The 17,179-nt window shown below is 47.9% G+C and overlaps 1 protein-coding gene across 2 annotated transcripts in view; it reads left to right on the forward strand.

Moving 5' to 3' along the window:
• Window positions 1-6,220: 6,220 nt before the first annotated feature.
• ARMH4 (armadillo like helical domain containing 4) overlaps window positions 6,221-17,179 on the forward strand; it is a 62,711-nt gene continuing 51,752 nt past the window's right edge. For both annotated transcript variants that reach the window (XM_086613964.1, XM_086613965.1), the window contains exons 1-3: window positions 6,221-7,556; window positions 9,528-9,740; window positions 10,960-11,178. In XM_086613964.1, coding sequence (XP_086470090.1) covers window positions 6,221-7,556; window positions 9,528-9,740; window positions 10,960-11,178 — 1,768 coding nt within the window. The remainder of the gene's footprint in view (window positions 7,557-9,527; window positions 9,741-10,959; window positions 11,179-17,179) is intronic.

Below are 17,179 nucleotides of genomic sequence, written 5' to 3' on the forward strand. Positions count from 1 at the left end.
GGCGGAGCGGGCCGGCCCCCGACACCGCCCCGGTGGGCCGGCGCTCTCCGCCCGTGCGGCCGCGGGGCGCCGAGAGGGACCGGGCGGCGGCTGGTGGGAAGCAGGTGAGGCCGGGGGGGAGCTTCTCCCTTGCGACCCTTGGAGGGGGGGGAGCGGGGGGGGAGATACAACCAGCACCTCGCTCCCAAGCCGAATTTGCCTCGTTTTTTGTTCGTTTCCCGCTTATTTATTTAATTATTGGGAACGCCGCTTGGTTACCCGCGGGGCAGCGCATCCTCGGCGTGGCTCTTTGTTCCCGGTGAGCGGGGCTGGTCTCCGCAGTCCTGGGGGATGGAGTCGGGAAGGGGCGGGGAGGAAGAGCCGTCCTGCGGGGATGGGAGTAGCCCCTTGGAAAATCCCGGGGGAGGGATGTGTGTGTATGTGTGTTCTCCCGGCGGCGGTGGGGGGGGGGGGGGGGGGGGGGGGATGTGTTTGACCACCGCTGTCCCTCTGTCCTGCTGGAGGAATCCCCGAGTGGTTGGTTGCACTTGATCTGTTGGCGTGATGAGCGGCTATCGGGAAAGGAGGCACTTCTGGGTCTTTGAGCTCACCTGTAAATATGACTAAGGAGGACGGGGGGGTGGATCTGTGCCCGGCAAGCGGGTGTGCTGGGTGTCAACAAGCCTTGAGCTGGCTCTAATCCCGTTCCCTGGTCAACCAGCAGGTTCTACCCGAGCTAAAAGGGCCTGACAAGGTGTATTTAATCTCATCCTAAACCTTCACCTGCAGAGTCTCACGATCCTCCTGGAGATCTCCTGTGCGGTGTTGCTGTCTGCATTTGGTGAGGTGCTGAGATTTCTGAGCGTTTCTTGCCAGCTGGAGTCTGAACGCTACTTCTCTGGTTGCAGTCAGTCTGGAGAGCAGTGTTTTCACCCTACTGGTGTTTGAAAACTGCTGCACCCCATTGGCCTCGTTCTTAAATTCCCCCCTCCTCCCAATCTTTTTAATTGCTCAGGAATTTGGTCAACCTCTGACTTCTGTGGGGCTGGGGACTTGGCAGAGGGTAGAAGCCATGAAGAACTATGCAGCTTTTACTTGCAAATCTCACTAGGGATTTCCGTAGGTGGTCTGTGGTGGTCTAAAAGCGAGTGATTGCTTCGTGGTTGGGGGAATAATGCCTAAGACGTGTTGTGTCTCTTGCTTCTTGAAGAACTACTGTTGGAACACCAATGCTGGAAGTGGAGATGATGTATTATGGATTAAGGTGCCTCACTAGGACTGAGAGGAAGCTGGCTTTACAGAATATTAATGTCTCAGTTGTTTGCTTGTAAGGATCTGTCCTCAAAGGCAGAGGAAGATGTGCCCCTCTGATGTGTGGTTGTGTCTGCATAGTTTTGATTGTCAGACTTGGGCTGTGTTGGTGGCTGACATGGAGTTGTGTCACTTGGGATTTCACTATGAGCTGCTGGACATAGCTTAGCTGGTTGAGGTGTGTTTATCTGAAGTATGTGCTGGAAGAGCATCAGCTCCACAACTCACTCGATTGAACTGGACAAGGACATAATGTGAGATGAAACAAAGGCATTTTTCTCAGCTTGTGTGCAAAAGTAGGAGTTGGAGCTCTGCAGTGTATTATCTACTGGCTTCTGCATTCAGCACAAGTAATAAGGCTTGAATAGCCTACATTAGCACTCTGGTAACACAGCGTTTGATTGCTGGCAGTTGCTTGACTGGTATGTTTGGGCTAAATTTTCACATTAAAAGACTTGCAGTGTTTTTTTTCCCTTATCAATCAGTGGATGAATTGCAGAGCTGAGCACATCCAGGACTGTTAGTCAAAGCTGGTGTAGTCAAGCTTGTACTTGGAGGTGTGAAAAGCTGTGCTCTGCAAAGGCTAGACAGAGATTTGTCTGAAGCTGACCTGTTAATCTCCTGTGCTCTCTGCTATATGATGCATGCAGCCACTCCAGCTCTGGAGTGGAAGTGTCCTCTCTGTGTGGGAGAGGGACTGTTAGAACAGGGTTATTAATTCAAGTGAGTTAAAAGCTTGATGCTGTTTTTCTCACTGTTTCAACAATTCAGGAAAAACAGCCTGAACTTGACAAAGACAGAAAATAACAGCAAAGGGTTTTCTTGGGAGTCTTCTCTAAACTGGTGGAATGAAACTCTAAAAAGCCATTGTAGGGAGTAGCTGCATACTCCTGGGGCAGAAAGGGAGTTTCAACCTTTGTGGTGTGTCCACAGACTGCAGCTCCAGGTAAGGAACAGCTGTTGAAGGAGAGAAATCTGGTCTGCTCTGGGCTTGTACCTCTCATGTCTGCCCTGTTAGAGTGACCATAGCAGGATGGGCTTCCTTCTAGGGTTCCTTTCATCAGACTTCCCGAGAGCTGACTCTTCGTACAGATCTTTCAGAAGGGGTTAATGACTTAAGTGGTTTCATAGCTATTGGTAGTTGTAAGTGTATGGAGCAAGGAAGCAGCCTGGTTCAGAAAGATCCACTTGAGTCTGCAAGACTGCTTTAGCTGGTGACTGACTTATATTTATTGTCCTTCAACTTGGTGACTTGCTCAAGGTATTAGGTGGTTCTTATTCTAATGAGTGGTTTATGGAGATGCCCAGTTTTGGCACCTGTTTTTAGCCTAGCAGTCCTCTCTGCTTCTCTTCAGCCTACCAGGTGTTAAAAGTGTTGTGTTTTTTTCAAGCTAAAGATAAAGCTCCTTGGCTGACTGCAGTTGTGTTGCCTTTGCGGCTCGAGGAACTGCATCTCTTGGGACTTGTTGTTATTAAGTGCAGGGGAAGTAGCTGGTGTTGTCTCTTGCCCTCTGTGTGCGCTTCCTATTGGAAGTGAGGATTAGTTCTCCAGTGAGAGGCTGACCAGTGCTTGGCAGCTGTCTTCCAGGGCTTTGGCTTGGAGAATGCTGGGTGAAATCTGGGGACAAGGAGTTCCTGTGGCATGAAATACTGAGTTATTCTGTGGTTTCAGGCTAGTAGTGAAAAAGCTTAAGCTTACTACGGAGGAGGCGCTTGGTCAGAGCAGCGTGTTCCAGCTTTCTTTTATTGCTTGGCTAAGGCTGTAGAGCAGACTGACTATAAAAATACCCAGATGGGAAGATAAATGTAGAGCCCAATGCAGCTTGAGTAACACACTGCTCTGCAGCCAGCTACCTGCTAAAACCTGGATCACTCTTGCATTAAGTAGAAATGCTACAGCAAGGTGTCAGACTCTGCTTAAGAAGATAGCCAGGTCACTGCTGTTCATACACTGTCTAATCCAGCCTCTTCCTAAAGCTAAGTAGATCTTAAGCTCTGACTAATCTTCTTTGAAGCGTGAACTTGTGCCATTACCCTGCAAAAATCTTCACGCCACTATCTCCAGCTTTCGTTGAACATAGAGGTCTAGGGTAGCTTAGATCTAGTTGTTGTGGATTTCCTGAGCAAATAATTCTCCAATGCTATTTTCACCCTTTACAAATATTAGGACCATGGCCAACAGTGCTTTTCAGACTGGGGGAAACAGTATGAGGCTGCCCAAAGTGCCCTGGGAGCCCTTGTATCAGGCTAGTACTGACTGCTTATGTTACCTACTAGCCAGAAGGAGGAAAGGCTCTTAATGTTTATTTTTATGTTTTAATTAATAGATCTCCAGAAGCCAGCCTTTTAGGGAGCAGCTTTCTCTTAGTCACTGACACTCCTGATCCTAGTAAAGATGGAGTAAGCTTGTTGGGAAGAGATTAATGTTTCAGTACTTCTGCTACCCACCTTCTGAATGTCCTGAGCTACTTGAAAACCTAGAGCTAGAAACCTACAAACGTATGGACATACATATGCATAATTTATGACTGCAAGACAAGTGCTATGACTGTCTTTCAAGTGCAAGACACTCAAGCTGCAGTTCTGTTTAGGTTTAACCACTGCTAAAACTTCCTGCTTAGCCTAAAAAGACTCCTGACCCCCAGAGAAACTGTATTTAGATCCAAACTGTTCTTTAGTTAAAAAAAACCCCAAACAACCAACCTCTTGATGTTGCAGTGTCTGATCTTAATTGGCACTTGCCAAAGGGGTGTGAGGTGAACATAATTTATATTCATCAGCATGGCAAGGCAGATGCATGTCATTGGGCACTATCAATTTAAGTTGGGTAAAAACTTAGTGCTTTTTTTATTACAAAAGTGCAAAAAGCATTAGCCTGGGAGAATAGCTGAATACTGACAGTTTTCAACTTTTTTGGCAGGGAGGGTAGAGGAGATAGATAGATGGATGGCTGCTCATCCTCCAGAGAAAGGAGATGCTAAAAATAAAGTGGAAGATACCAATGCTGTTTCTGGTGAACAACCTCTTGGTGGCTTTTGTTTGTCCCTGAGCACCTGGTGCATGTGTGGCCTGTGACAGGGAATTATTCCAGCAGCTCAAATTGCTGAGGGCCAGGGCTGCAAGGAGAGTGGAAAAAGTGACTCTGTTCCCTGAAGGCTCAACCAGATAATGGAGCCTGCAGTATTTGATTCTGACTTGTGTCTCTCCAAGCTGGTAATGCTGAGGTTGTTGTCTGGACTACAGACAGCCCTGAAAATCGTAAGGGTCTTCAGCTAGAGAAGTCTTTCTCTCCTGTATGGAGCAAGAGGTATGTTTTGCATGGGAAATACACACAGCTGTGTGTGATCAGACCAGAAATAAGCTGTCTGTCTTGATTGTGTTTAGCTGACTGAACACAAATAATAATGCTTTCAAGAAGAAAACAACTGTACATGAGCAGCAGGACACAGAGGGCCTTTGAGTTAGATGGACTATCACAAATGTGGTGTTACTGAGATCCATCTCCCCACAGCAGCAGTTACTTCTTGCACAGCATCACATGGATGCATGAGAAGACATGGAATGATACACCCTTGCATAACAGCAGTGCTAGGCAGCTTGCTGCTGCACTGTGTGTGTACAAATGCAGATAATATTTATCTATATGCTGTTTGGGTGGGGAAAGGAGGAATCTAGCAAGCTGGGAGACTTGTCCTGGTGCCCATGAGCAAGACTGCAGAGGGTCATCTTTGCTCTTTGGAAGACTAAGAGGTGGTTCCGGCAACTCCAACCTCTTTCCTTACCAATATTTGTTAGTCCTGTGGCTTGAAGGTAGGAGCGATTCACTGTGAAACTGAGACTATACCAGCTAAATCAAGTGAAGCTGTTGATGGTTGGAGGCTTCTTGCAGTAGGGCTTGACTGTGTCACTGACAAGCTGCCTTCTGGAACTGGGAGGAGGACCTTACCAGATCTGCTATGTGATGCAGGGCTGTTTGCTGTGTGCATGGGACTTCTGTGACCAGCTGTCCTGCATGTGTTGAGGCCTTGGATGGCATGGTCTTCTGCTGTTGAGTGGTAGTGCAGCAGGCCCAGGACTGAGAGGCACATGCCCAGATAGAGGTGGCTGCTGCTGTGAGGTTCTCCATCTGCCTGGCAGCCTGAGCTGTGTTACTGGAGGCAACAGAGCCCGCCAAGAGCAGGCCGTCAGCTGGTTGGATCACTGCTGGGCTACTGGTTCAGCGCTCTTGGAAACTCTTGAAGCACACAATGATTATACATGTGAAACTTTCTGGAAGTTCCTCCATGGTGCAGTGCAGCATAAACACTGTGCTAATGCAGCAGTGCTGTAGCCTTTCTCTGGGAGGCCAAGGAGCTCCTGCAGGACATGACACTGGTGTAGCACTGAAGCCTCTTGTTTTGGTTCTGGTCCTGTGTTGCTCTCTATAGACCTGCCTTGTTCTCTGTGCCAGTTCCTTGGTTTCCTTCTCTGTCAATTCACAGAGTAGGGTTTGCTATAACAGGCCTGAGACTTCAGCCTAATTGACTCTGACGAGCATCAGTCCTGGCCTTGGCAAAGGACAAACAGGTTGATCTTCATCATATACTTCCAAGTTTGATGCCTGCTGGGTAGAGCATAACACTCTACCATGGGGGTGAGAGCTTGGTAAGGTCTGTCTTGGGCTTTGGATGAAGGTTTGGTTTTGTCTGGTGTGAGACTTCATATGGAGTAGGCTGGGAACAGTAAAATAGATGGAGAGATCCATTGTTTGGGATGCGTAGGAAGGGTCTGCTCAGAACTGGCCATAGACTAGCATGCTTGGAACTTGTCACCCAGTTATTTAAGGCCCTGGGTCAGTAGGTGGTTATGTGTAATCCTGGTTCCTTTTTCCCTTTCTAGGTCTTGCACCCTGGACTTGTCAGCCTTGCAGGCTTCTGGGCACATCTCAGCTATGAGTAGATCAATAGAATTTAACATCTGTGTGGTCACCTGCAGCATCTTGCTCTTGTCCTCAACTCTACCATGCCTTGCATCTCAGCCAGTAGAGGAGAGGGACATGACAAAGGTCCAGCATGGCCCGTGGACAAGGAATGGGGTAGAAGATGAAAGGACAAGCGTACCGAACTTGAAAAGTAACCTGGGCCCTTCTGAGCAGACTGTCTCTGAAGAGCCGTGTGGAGTGTCAGCAAAGCCATCTGAGATGCCCTTAAATGAAGCTTTCACTGCAGAAGGAGAGACGCTGCCTGTAAGCCTGAGCCATGTCACCCCAGGCAGCCAGGACCTGGGCACTCACACCTCTGTTGTGGCAGTGGCTGCTGTAGATGAGGAGGAGCTTGGTCCCACAAAGTCAGAGCTGGATGAGGATGATGCATTCAAGGCCATGCTGACCACAGCTGTGACCACACTGAACCCTACTGTCCAGGAGGAGTCTGTTGGTGGCCCCATTAGTGAGACCACTGTGGAGGGTGGTATTGAAGTAGAGCACAGCTCTGCTGGCCTCTCAGCAAACCCCCTTTCTGGGGCAGCTGTGGAGGAGGAGGAGGCAGAGAGCAGCTCACACCCCTCAGCTGCACCCCAGCCCACACTGTACCCCGGCTCTCCCAGCTGGGAAACAGTGAGCAACCACCCTGTCATCCCGACTCCCCAGGCTCCTGGTGTGACCTCTGGGGAGGGAATGCCAAGAGCCCGCACAGGGAGCCCTCTGAAGTCCCTGGTGGTGCAAGCATCTGTGGCTGCGAAACATCCCCTCGTGGTGACAGAGGCCTCCCTCCACCTGGAAGCAGGAATGGGTGTTGGACAAGGAGAGCTGCCTGCCATGGCTGGTACTGTCACCATCCACCCTATGGACACTGTGCCGCCTGACTGGGATGACACAAAACTGGGGGATGTAAGTCAAGGGGGAAGCATGTCTCATGAGGAGGTGATGGAGGACCTGGGGGCAACAGAACCATCCCAGACCCCACAGGGAGGTGTTGGGGAGGAAGAGGATGCAACAAGAGTGCTGCCGTCCCCAGCGTCCCCCCCACCAACTCCTGAGCTTGCCAAGGAAAGCAACTGCACAGTACTGGTGCAAGGTGGGGTGTTGCCAGCAGCTTCCGTGGGCAGTGGTGATGCTCTCCACACTGCAAACCCAACGGATGTGGGCATGGCTGATCTCAGCTCCCTGGAAAACATGAATGCAGTCACAGCAGAGGAGGGGAAGAGCATCCTGCCATCACATACGGAGGCTGCTGTGGTGACAGATACACAGTCTGATCTCTTTCCTACTCTGGGAAGCTCATGGAAAGGTAAAATTTGCCTGTTACAGACACTTGCCTTTAAATATAGGTTTAGGAGGGGTGCTCTTGAACATGTGCTTCCTTTCAGGAAGCTAAAGTGGAGAAGGGTGTGATCTTGATACCTGCAACAGAGGTGGATCACCCCTTCTCCCTCCCAGGAAAGGCTCTGGACCTTTGTATAGGGGTAACAGTCTAAACAAGTAACTGGCATCCATGAAGTGGTGCCTGGCCTTGGCTGTTCCTATACACAATGTTTCTGTGTACAGGCTGGCACAACTAGGGGGGTACCCTCTCATGAATGTTATGTGAAGCAACTGTATTGAGCTGCCTCTTCTGATCCTCAAGCTGACAGAGGGTGGCTGTGGTAGCAAACAGGAGAGCTGAGATGGGAAAGACTATGGCAGCTGAGCCTGGGGTTGAAGGGTGTGCTTGGGTATGGAGGTCTCTACAGAGAATTGGAGTCTTGTTGGCAGAGACTTGGTGCTGGTTAAAAAAAACTTACTGACTTGGTCAAGTTCTGCATGTGCAGTGTACTACCAAAGCAGGGGCTTCAGTGTTGGTGTTCACCTAGCAGTTGATAGGGGACAGCTGTAGTCTGGTTGTAGGTGTTTCATGTTAACCAGAGATGTAAATCTGCTTTTGAAGGGCACTCTGGTATAACTGTCCTGTGACTAGGGAGGGAGCCCAGCCTCCAACCAGCTGATTAAGCACTTGACTTCAAGGATAACACTGTCCCAAATGACCTTTTGATATGGCAAGTAAAAGGACACAAAGGTAGTCCTTGCACTAGCTCACTCTGAAGCCCTGCAAAACAGAGGGGGGAATAATTCCTGGGGTGTTTAATTAGCATTTGGGATCACTTGGCTCTCAACTGCTAGTTATGGATACTTGCAGTCAGTGCAGAAGATGCAGAGACAATGGATGGCTGTAAATGCTTCCTAAATCCAGGAATTAGGTGAACTGTACCAGTATCCTGTGAGTAACTGACATCTTCCATGACTTTAAAAGGATGCTCAGATCAAAAGATCTGTCCAGAGCTCATGCTGTCCTTTGTAACAAAAGTTCCTGGTGTTGTCTCCCCACCCTGGAGTGAAGCTGTGGCCAGGCTCTGACTGTCCAGTGTCTGTGCCAACTCTGTTACCGGCAGGCAGAAGTATTCCTCCTAGACAGCCTGCTACAGGTTGGTGGTATCACCTTGTACTGTACTTACCTGTGGAGATGGCACCTTCAGCCTAATGACAATGTTTCTACTCTCTGTTTAAAATATAGGGGAAATGCTTAAAAAAAGAGACTGGTCAGGTGTTGGGCAATATATTCCTAGGCTGAGGAACTTGAGCTAGGATTTAGGACTTTGTTTTAATTGCTGGGCATCTTTAATTTTCCCTCTCAGGCTACAGAGGCAAAAGGACAACTTCCCCTCACTGCATTTGAAAGATCTAGCTTATGCTGTAAAAGAAGGAAAGCTAATTGCATGCTGGTGCTGAAACCTGACTGATTAATTTCTAGATTAATTTATAAGCACTTGACTTGTCAGCAGGTTCCCTCTCTGCTGTTTCCCAGTTGTTGGGGAAACAACACAATCAAGACTTGTGCAACAAAAATAAGCCCTTCTACAAAGCTGGAGTCTTGTAGCTGTGAGAGCTGGTCACTGCACTGCTCTGGCAGCCTTGTGTCCTTCAAGTGGTATTTCACACCACAGGTGTGCAGTGCTGTACTCACTTGGCATTGCTCCCCAGTGGGTCCACGTGTCCCTAAGGGGCAATTAAAAAAAAAGAGGACTGATTCTGCTGCTTTCATTCCTGTTACACACATTCTCACATCTGTCTTTCTGCTGCACTGTGTGGGTGATACTTGGTTGGACCTGCTGCTTGTGCTGTGGCTCTGGAAATCCTAATGCATGGAGTTTATATTCCTTCAAATGTCTGCTCTGCTGCTGTCAGCTGCCCTGTGAGTTGGTACTGATGTGTGTTCTTGCTGTAGGTGTCACTCAGGAGGTGACAACTGTTGCCCAGGAGGATGATGCTGCTCTGTCAGTTGCGATGCTGGTGCCTGGTGCTACCCAGGGAACAGAACCTGCAAGCCTTCTGCAGGAAAACAGTGGGGAAGACACCCAGATGCCAACTGCTCCTAGTGCCACCCAGATGCTGGTGGAAACTGGTACTTCCTCTATGGTGAACACTCCAGATGTAGAAGGTAGGGTTCTCCTTCAAGGACCATGGGTTCATTTCCACACAAAATGAGATGGTACATCTGAAAACAAGGTCAATACTTGGACACTGAAGTCTCAGCACACAGCATCCATATTCTATGTGACTTTTCTAGCCTTCTGCAGCCTGCCTCTACCCCTGGGCTGCCACTGCTTTCTGCCCATGCTACCAGATCCACCATGTTGAAATATGCCAGCATATGTGTTTTGCCCCAAGTAACAGTGAAGTAGAGATTTAAAAAAAAATCACCCCAGAGCAAAACCCCATATCTGTCCTTGCTAGCAAGCTGACTTTTAGCCTTAGATATTTAAACTGGGTTTTATTTGTGGAGAGTGCTCTTACTTCTGGAGCCAAAGACAGTTAGATTGCTGATGCTCAGTCCAAAGGATGAAAATGTTTCATCAGGGTAACATGGGAGCAGTGGCAGGGGGGTAGACACCCTTTTGCAGGAGTCTGGCAAGCCCTTGAGTGTGGAAGCTGGCATGGATGTTCACTTCCATTAAGGAATGGTGAGGAGTTATCAGGTTGATGTAGCTCACATGGAAATGCTTTAAGCAGCTGTGTTCATCTAACTGCTGCCTACTGGCTTGATGTCACCTTGGCAGGTCCATGTAGGAGGCTGACTCCTTGGCAGGAGTGTAGCAAGGGTTCCCTTGCACTCAAAGTCAGCTTTGTGCTATTTCTGTAGCAGTAGGTACTGCTGTAAGAAACTGCTGATGGGCAGCTCTTCTGGCAATTCTTATATTGCAGGGCATCAAAAGAAAAAAACTATTTGCGTTATCTCTTAATTTAAGGTCCCTTTGTAGGAAAGAGAAGGCTCTTCAGGCAGTTTCCGCTAACTAATTTGCTTCTGGGATTTCATTATAAATCCAACTAGTTTTTATCTTTGCAATAAACGCTTAGATCTTTCACACTCAGTTCAGATCTCAGCCAGTCTCTCAGTGCTCTCATCTTGCTATGGGGTGGTGACTAGCAGTCCTCAAAGCAATGGAAGTAAAACCTGGTTGAGTTCTCATTAAGGGAAACCTCCTGTGCTCTCCTCTCCCAGAGGAGAAGCTTTCATTACAGCAGTCGCTTACATGTCTTGAAAGAGGCAAAAGTTTAACTTGTGGCACTCTAAGTTAAGTTTTCATTAAGAATTTTGTTCTTAAATGGTGAGTTTTTTAATATTGTTGTGCCAAACTGCTGCTTCCTGTCTTCTGTAGATCTCTCAGATGTGGTCCTGGTCACCAGCGAGAAGGCTGTTCCAGTTCCTAGTGGGTTGTCTGCTACCCAGTCTGGACAGACAGAGGAGCCATCTAGTGGAACTGTGGTCCTGGTAACTCCAGCATCAATGGCATCTTCTGTCAGGAGAACAGCTTTTCCTTCTGTGAGGAAGATCAGTACAGCGGTGACCTATGGGCTGGACCGTCTGGAGTCAGAAGGTACCACTGATCCCAAGGCTAAGAGGCGGGCAGTTTCATGCGGAGTGGCACGCTTGCCTTGACACTGAGCTCCCCAGTTTGTCTGTTTGGCATGCAGCTATGTGCCTATGTTATTCATGAAGTTGTTGAACAACCTGTTCCTGTACAGGAAGCAAGCAATAAACAGTGTCATGAAGGTTGCCTGAAGTTCAAGCAGCTGTGGTGGGAGGGATGGGGTTTTTCCTTGGAGTGGGAGCAGCAGTGGTATTGCTGTTGCAGTAGAGTCTGGCTCTGTGCACCTGTAACTGTTGCTGTGTGCATTGATTGCAGAGCTTCTGTACCAGGTAGCACTCATGGGAACATGTTCAGACAGCAGGAGAGCCCTTGCCACCCTACTGCTGAAATCCTCACCATGTGCAATGCGGGGGGATGTTCAGTATGAGATGGCTACCTCAGTGTCCAGCTGGCTGAAACCTTGCCAGGACAAGTGACACCCTATTTATACACTCCCTATGTGATGCTGCTGGGAGAGGTGAAGGATGCACCAATGAGATGCTCTTCCAAATCAAAGCTACCTGCTAAACTGCTGTCTCATCACTGGCTCCTCCAGTCTTGCCTCACCCTTTGGGCTCCCTTCTCGTAAACTGCTTTTGCCCGCTGCTGGTCTTGGAGTCTCTACTACCTGACTGTCTTCAGACAGTTGGAACCCAGTGATGTAAATTCTGACTGGGCAGACATCCATCAAGAGAGTTTAGGTGAAGATCTTACTCTGGAGTTGGTCTGCAGCTGAGGTGTTATCTCTTCAGCTCATCCATGATTTTCCTGTAGAGAATTGTTTCACCTCATGCTCTTTCTCCTGCTTAAACTCTTGTCTACTTGCTCATCCATCCAGTTTTGTACTCCAGTGTCTGGACTGACACCACCTGGCAGAAATTAATCCTTCTGCCTGTTTTGCTCCCTTTCCTTTATCTTGACCTTCTCCTGCCTTAGTATTTTACTTCAAAGGTTGGCAGCTCTCCAGGGGTGGCATGCCAGATGGCACTTCTCCTCTGATTAGAGGTGGGGTGCCATAGACAACAGCTAATCAGCATCTTTTCTCTGCATGAAGCAATAACTCTCCCTCCTGTTAAGTTTAGAGGGCAGCAAAAGCTGGGAGCCTTCCCCACTGCATGTGTGAGGTGCTGCAGCTCCTGCCCTCTGTCAGGCTTGCTGCTTGCCTTGAAGCCTGCCATGAGCTCTCTGGGCATCCAGCTACAGCCCTTGCCAGGATGAATCTTGCATGTGTCTGGCAATGCTAGGATGTGGTGCTGATGATGGGAGAGTGGCAGCAGAGGAAGAAAGGTATGTGCTGTGGAAAACCTGATTTTTCTGACTGGAAAATAAGGTCTCTGTTTAGCAAGAGGAGTATGATTTGGGAGGCTAAACTGTTTGAGTCCTCTGGGATCTCCTTTAGAAGCCTGGTTTTCTGCACAGGAAGATAAGAGGGATTTCTGTTTCAACTGAGCATTGGTCTCTCCCTGTTTAATGAGACTTTCTGTGTAGGTGTTTGAAAAACATCTTTCTGCTCTGACATAGGACTGCTGCAACTTTCTTGGTTCCTACTGGGCTCTTTGCAACCATGGACCTGTTTTCTCTGCTCTTGAATACACTCTGAGCTCCTCCAAGGGCAACTGCAGGCTGTAGCTGGGACTAGCTTTCCCTTTCCCAGATGATGATGATGACTCAACTAGAAGACTGTGGGTTTCTTGGCTCTGGAGTATGGCTCTGCAGGTGACTGTCATCCAAGGGATATGATGCTTTCTGGTGTGCTGTGTGGTGGTTTGACAACCAGCACAGCTTTTGTGGTCTAAATATCTTCTGATTAACCTAGACCTTAGTGCAGTGAGCGAGAATTTTCCCTGGTGTTAGGGATCACCAATCCACATCTTGTAAAATGGGACAAATACCACTTGGGGATAGGCTTTCTGCGTGGGGATGCCACTGCCCCAATTAAGCACAAAGGAAGCTTTTGAGCTGTGACTCAACTTTCTAATATATTTTTTCTCTGTATAATGGCAATTAGGGGGTACCACACCCTCATGATGGAGTGGCATTTGGAAGCTTGGTTTCTGTTCCCACAAAATTACTAGGTTCTGAGTGCTTACTCCCAGAACATCTAGATTATGCCAGATACAAGATATTTGGGAGTGCTTTCCTATAAAGCTGTACTGAGCTGCAGCCTGGGGTTTTCAGGCTCTAGGGAGATGGCAAGGTCAGACATAACTCCTGTTGCAGTCACATGCTCGGGTCTCTAATGAGGGATCCTGACCTTTTGTGGGGAGGCTGTGCCTTGCTCACCAGTGGAAGTGTGAGGAGCTGGGTGAGCCCAGCTGGTCTCCACTGCCTTCAGTGGGGCTTGCTGACTTGCCTCTCTGAAGGCCTGGCTCATCATTAAATATAAACCCCTGCTGTTCAGCTAGTTCTGTTTCTTGGGGACCATCTGTGCCAAACTACCTGCAGTTAATTGCATCAGTATATTCACCTACCTGGCTTGGATGCAAAACCGTTTAAAAAAAAATCAAACTGCACAGACAAACATGAGGTGCTTTGAATATGTCTCTAGAGGAGCTTATCCTCTGTAGTGGAGAGATGAGCTGGGTAACAGATATTCTCCTACCTTGACTCTGTGGTGATACTGGTTCTACTTGCCCTTCCTAGCTGGAGAAATCCTATAAAGGGATTATAGGATATAGGGACAGGACAGAGCAGAGGATGAGGCTTATTTGTCTGGGAGACTTTATATATTTTGTTCCCGTGCTCTGAATTTTGGGTGTCTCTCTAGCAAGCTAAACACTGCAGCTTTCTCTGTAGGGCTTCTAGGATCCGAAGACAGATAATCTAGTTCAGCTTGACTACTCAGGACCACTATGTAAGCCTCCCAACACACTTTGAAAAGTGGCTTTTAAAAGAAACCATGTTTCTTTTGGACTAGATTCCTTTGTCATAATATCCACCATGGTAGGTATGGGTAGAGATGGCTGCACTCCATAAGCACGGCAGCATTTGGCAGGTATAACTCTCCAAAGTGGCAGGTAGCCTGCCATGTTCCCTTTTCTGCAAGATCCTTGAAATGTTTAGTTGAAACCTTGTGGACAGAGCACAGCTGGCTCCTCTTGGTGGTTCCTTAAGCAGTTCCTGTCACTGATCTGTATGGGATGTGGCCCAGGGATGCACTGAGGCTAAGCAGAAGGTAGGTTAGTGCACTTCCTATGAGGACATTGAAGGTCATCTCATCCTTATGTGCTAATCCTAAAGCAGCAGTTAGTACAGAACAAGCCTGATGCTAAGTGATGCCTCACCCATCACAGGCCAGTTCACTGTGAACAGCTTACAGCACCATCACCTGTGGCTGTTGGTGAGGGTGGGTCTGTATCTGTTGATGCAGACTCAAGGTTTGGTTTTCTTGTGTGCCACAACTCTGCCTGGACAGCAAAAATTCAGCTGAAATGGCTCCATGGTGATTGTGGAGAAAGGCACAGGGGATAGAGAATGGGAAGATGTCTTGGCACTCATCACATTGTGCTAAGATTAACCTCCTTTGACATGTGGGGCAGATGTCACTGTGTCAACCTTCCAAGGCTGCTGAGATGCAGAAGTAACAGCTACCTTTTGATGCACCTGTGTTTCAACCCACAAGTCTGTAGAAGCCTTTAGCTGTTAGATCATGATGTACTGCCCTTGCTGCATCCAAACTCATCAGAAAAACAGTTTAAGCTCAGAGATACTCATCCTCTGCAGCTGAGTAGGCTCCAGCTTGACCCACTTGAGCATTAACTTGGGATTTAGAGGCTGTTTACTTGTAACTTTAGGATCTTACTACTCTCCTGTAGGCTATTACTTGGTGTTTCTGATTTGCCTATCCTGTTTTTCTGTGTACCCCTTCCACTCCCCAAAAAATCCAAAAGTGCTCTGCAACAGTGTGTAAACCCTGAGGCTTGTTCCTGTTCAGTCACCTAGGCTTGCTTCAAGCTGTTACCGCTGGGGATGAGCTGCTTACACAGTTCAGCTGTCATGTAGGCTTCTGGATGTGGAGGGTGCTTAGAGCTTTATAAGAGCAGGAGATGCTCTACCTGTTGCGTGGTGTCAGGAGCAGTCAATAGCTCTGTGAAAATGGGAAACTTAAACTCAGCTGCTCTAGAGGGAGGAGATCTGAAACATGTAGCTCTTGAATGTGAAGTGTTCCTCACCGATCAGGCTGGCTCTCAACCTGTAGCTGGCAGAATCCTGGTCTGTAGGATGGAAGGGTTGGAAAGGCAGTGTCAGATATCTGCTACCTAGGACATCACAGTGCTGTTTCCAGTACTCTTCCTGGTTGGCTGGTGTGTCCCTATCTAATACAGCATTTGGCTGTGGAGAAGCCCCTCAATGATGCTGAAACATGGCTGACACGATCCTTGGGATCAAACTCCAGTGTCCTGCAGTCATGGGGCACCTCCCATCTGAACCTTGGCTGTGGGCTTCACTGTTTGCTGTCTACTGTGTTAAAGGCTGTTCCAGAGCAGTGCCACTGGGAAGCTTTAGGCTTTCTGACCTTAACATATTAGTGATATTGTAGTATCTACTTGTGTATGGATTTAAACAGTTCCTATTGTTCTTTGCTGACCTGCGTACTCAAGTTTACCCTTCCAAGGAAACGAGAGCTTAACCGGTTTCAGTGAGAAGAGCTCTCCTAGTCCTCTTCTCCATTCTCTCCTATTTTCCCTGCTTCCCTGCACTTGCTGCTCTTGTACACTGACATCTAAGCTGTATGTCGTTCTTCAGAAGTAAAGGCAGTCGATGCCTTTTTTCAGAAAATACTTCAGAACTTGTAGCCATTTACATAATTTTATAAAAGACCCTTCAAATTCTCCTCACATTTTTCTTCTGAGCTGTGTCACAGTACAAGGAGCCTTCTTTTTTTGGATGTGAAGAGAATTTTTGCAGGAAATCAAGTCTCTGACTGGGATTGCTATTTGGACCCTGACTGTATGGATTAAGACCTGCCTTATTAAATCTCTGCAACCCCATTAAAAATTTAAATGAGGTTGCAGGGATGTATACAAGACAGGCACTTAGCCCAGCATGGCTAACTAGCCTGATACTGTAATTCCTCACCAGCTCTTTGGATATCAGCTGAATTGGCAAGGCACAGAAGATTTAAAACAAAGCACAAGCCAAATGAATTGATTATTAAATGTCCTTGGTTCATACTTTTGCTTCCAGTTTGCCACTGAAATGGGAACTGCTGTCCCTCTGGTGCATGTTGACCTCTGTTCTTCACAGTAGATGGTATTTCATCCCAGATTCCTCCTCCTTTTGTAGCTGGAAACTGTAAAGACGAAAAAAGTGTGTCAGAATTTTACATCACAACCAAGGTGATGTAAAATGTTTTTTTTCTTTCTCAAAGTGTTTGACCAAAGGCAACATCTCTGCTCCTAAATCTGGTGGTGACTTGTTCTGTCTCATTAAATCCATCAGAGTTGAGGAAGGAGAGGTGTGGAGGGTGATCAAGCCCTTATGAGTTGGGAGCTTGTGGGTGAACAGCTAAGAGGGTGTTAGGCTAATTAACGGCTTGCTAAGAGGAGGAGTGAGGAAACTCCTGCTGAGTGCAGCCAGTGTGCTGAGCTCAGCCTTGTTGGTGCTTCCTTGCAAAAGGAGGCAGAACATGGTCTGGTCCACCTGCTATGGATGTGCTGGTAGCTCTGACAAAACTAAAACCACATGATCTCTTAAGGGGCTGAGTATGCCAAACTTGAGGGCTTTATCTCAAGTAACATGTTATGCTCTATCTGTTGCTCCAACAGCAACTCCTGTGAGAATCACAGAATGGTTTGGGTTGGAAGGGACCTCAAAGATCATCTAGTTCCAACCCCCCTGCCATGGGCAGGGAATCTCTAGGAATGGTTTAAAGCATCATTGCATTGTCTTTCCCAGATATCTAGGAAGTGGCATGTGCCTGCCCAGCTGCTTTCTGGGTGCAGGTGAGCTGCACAGATGTTTTGGT

Source organism: Tauraco erythrolophus, chromosome 6, assembly GCF_009769465.1.
Source record: "Tauraco erythrolophus isolate bTauEry1 chromosome 6, bTauEry1.pri, whole genome shotgun sequence".
Taxonomy (NCBI): Eukaryota; Metazoa; Chordata; class Aves; order Musophagiformes; family Musophagidae; genus Tauraco; species Tauraco erythrolophus.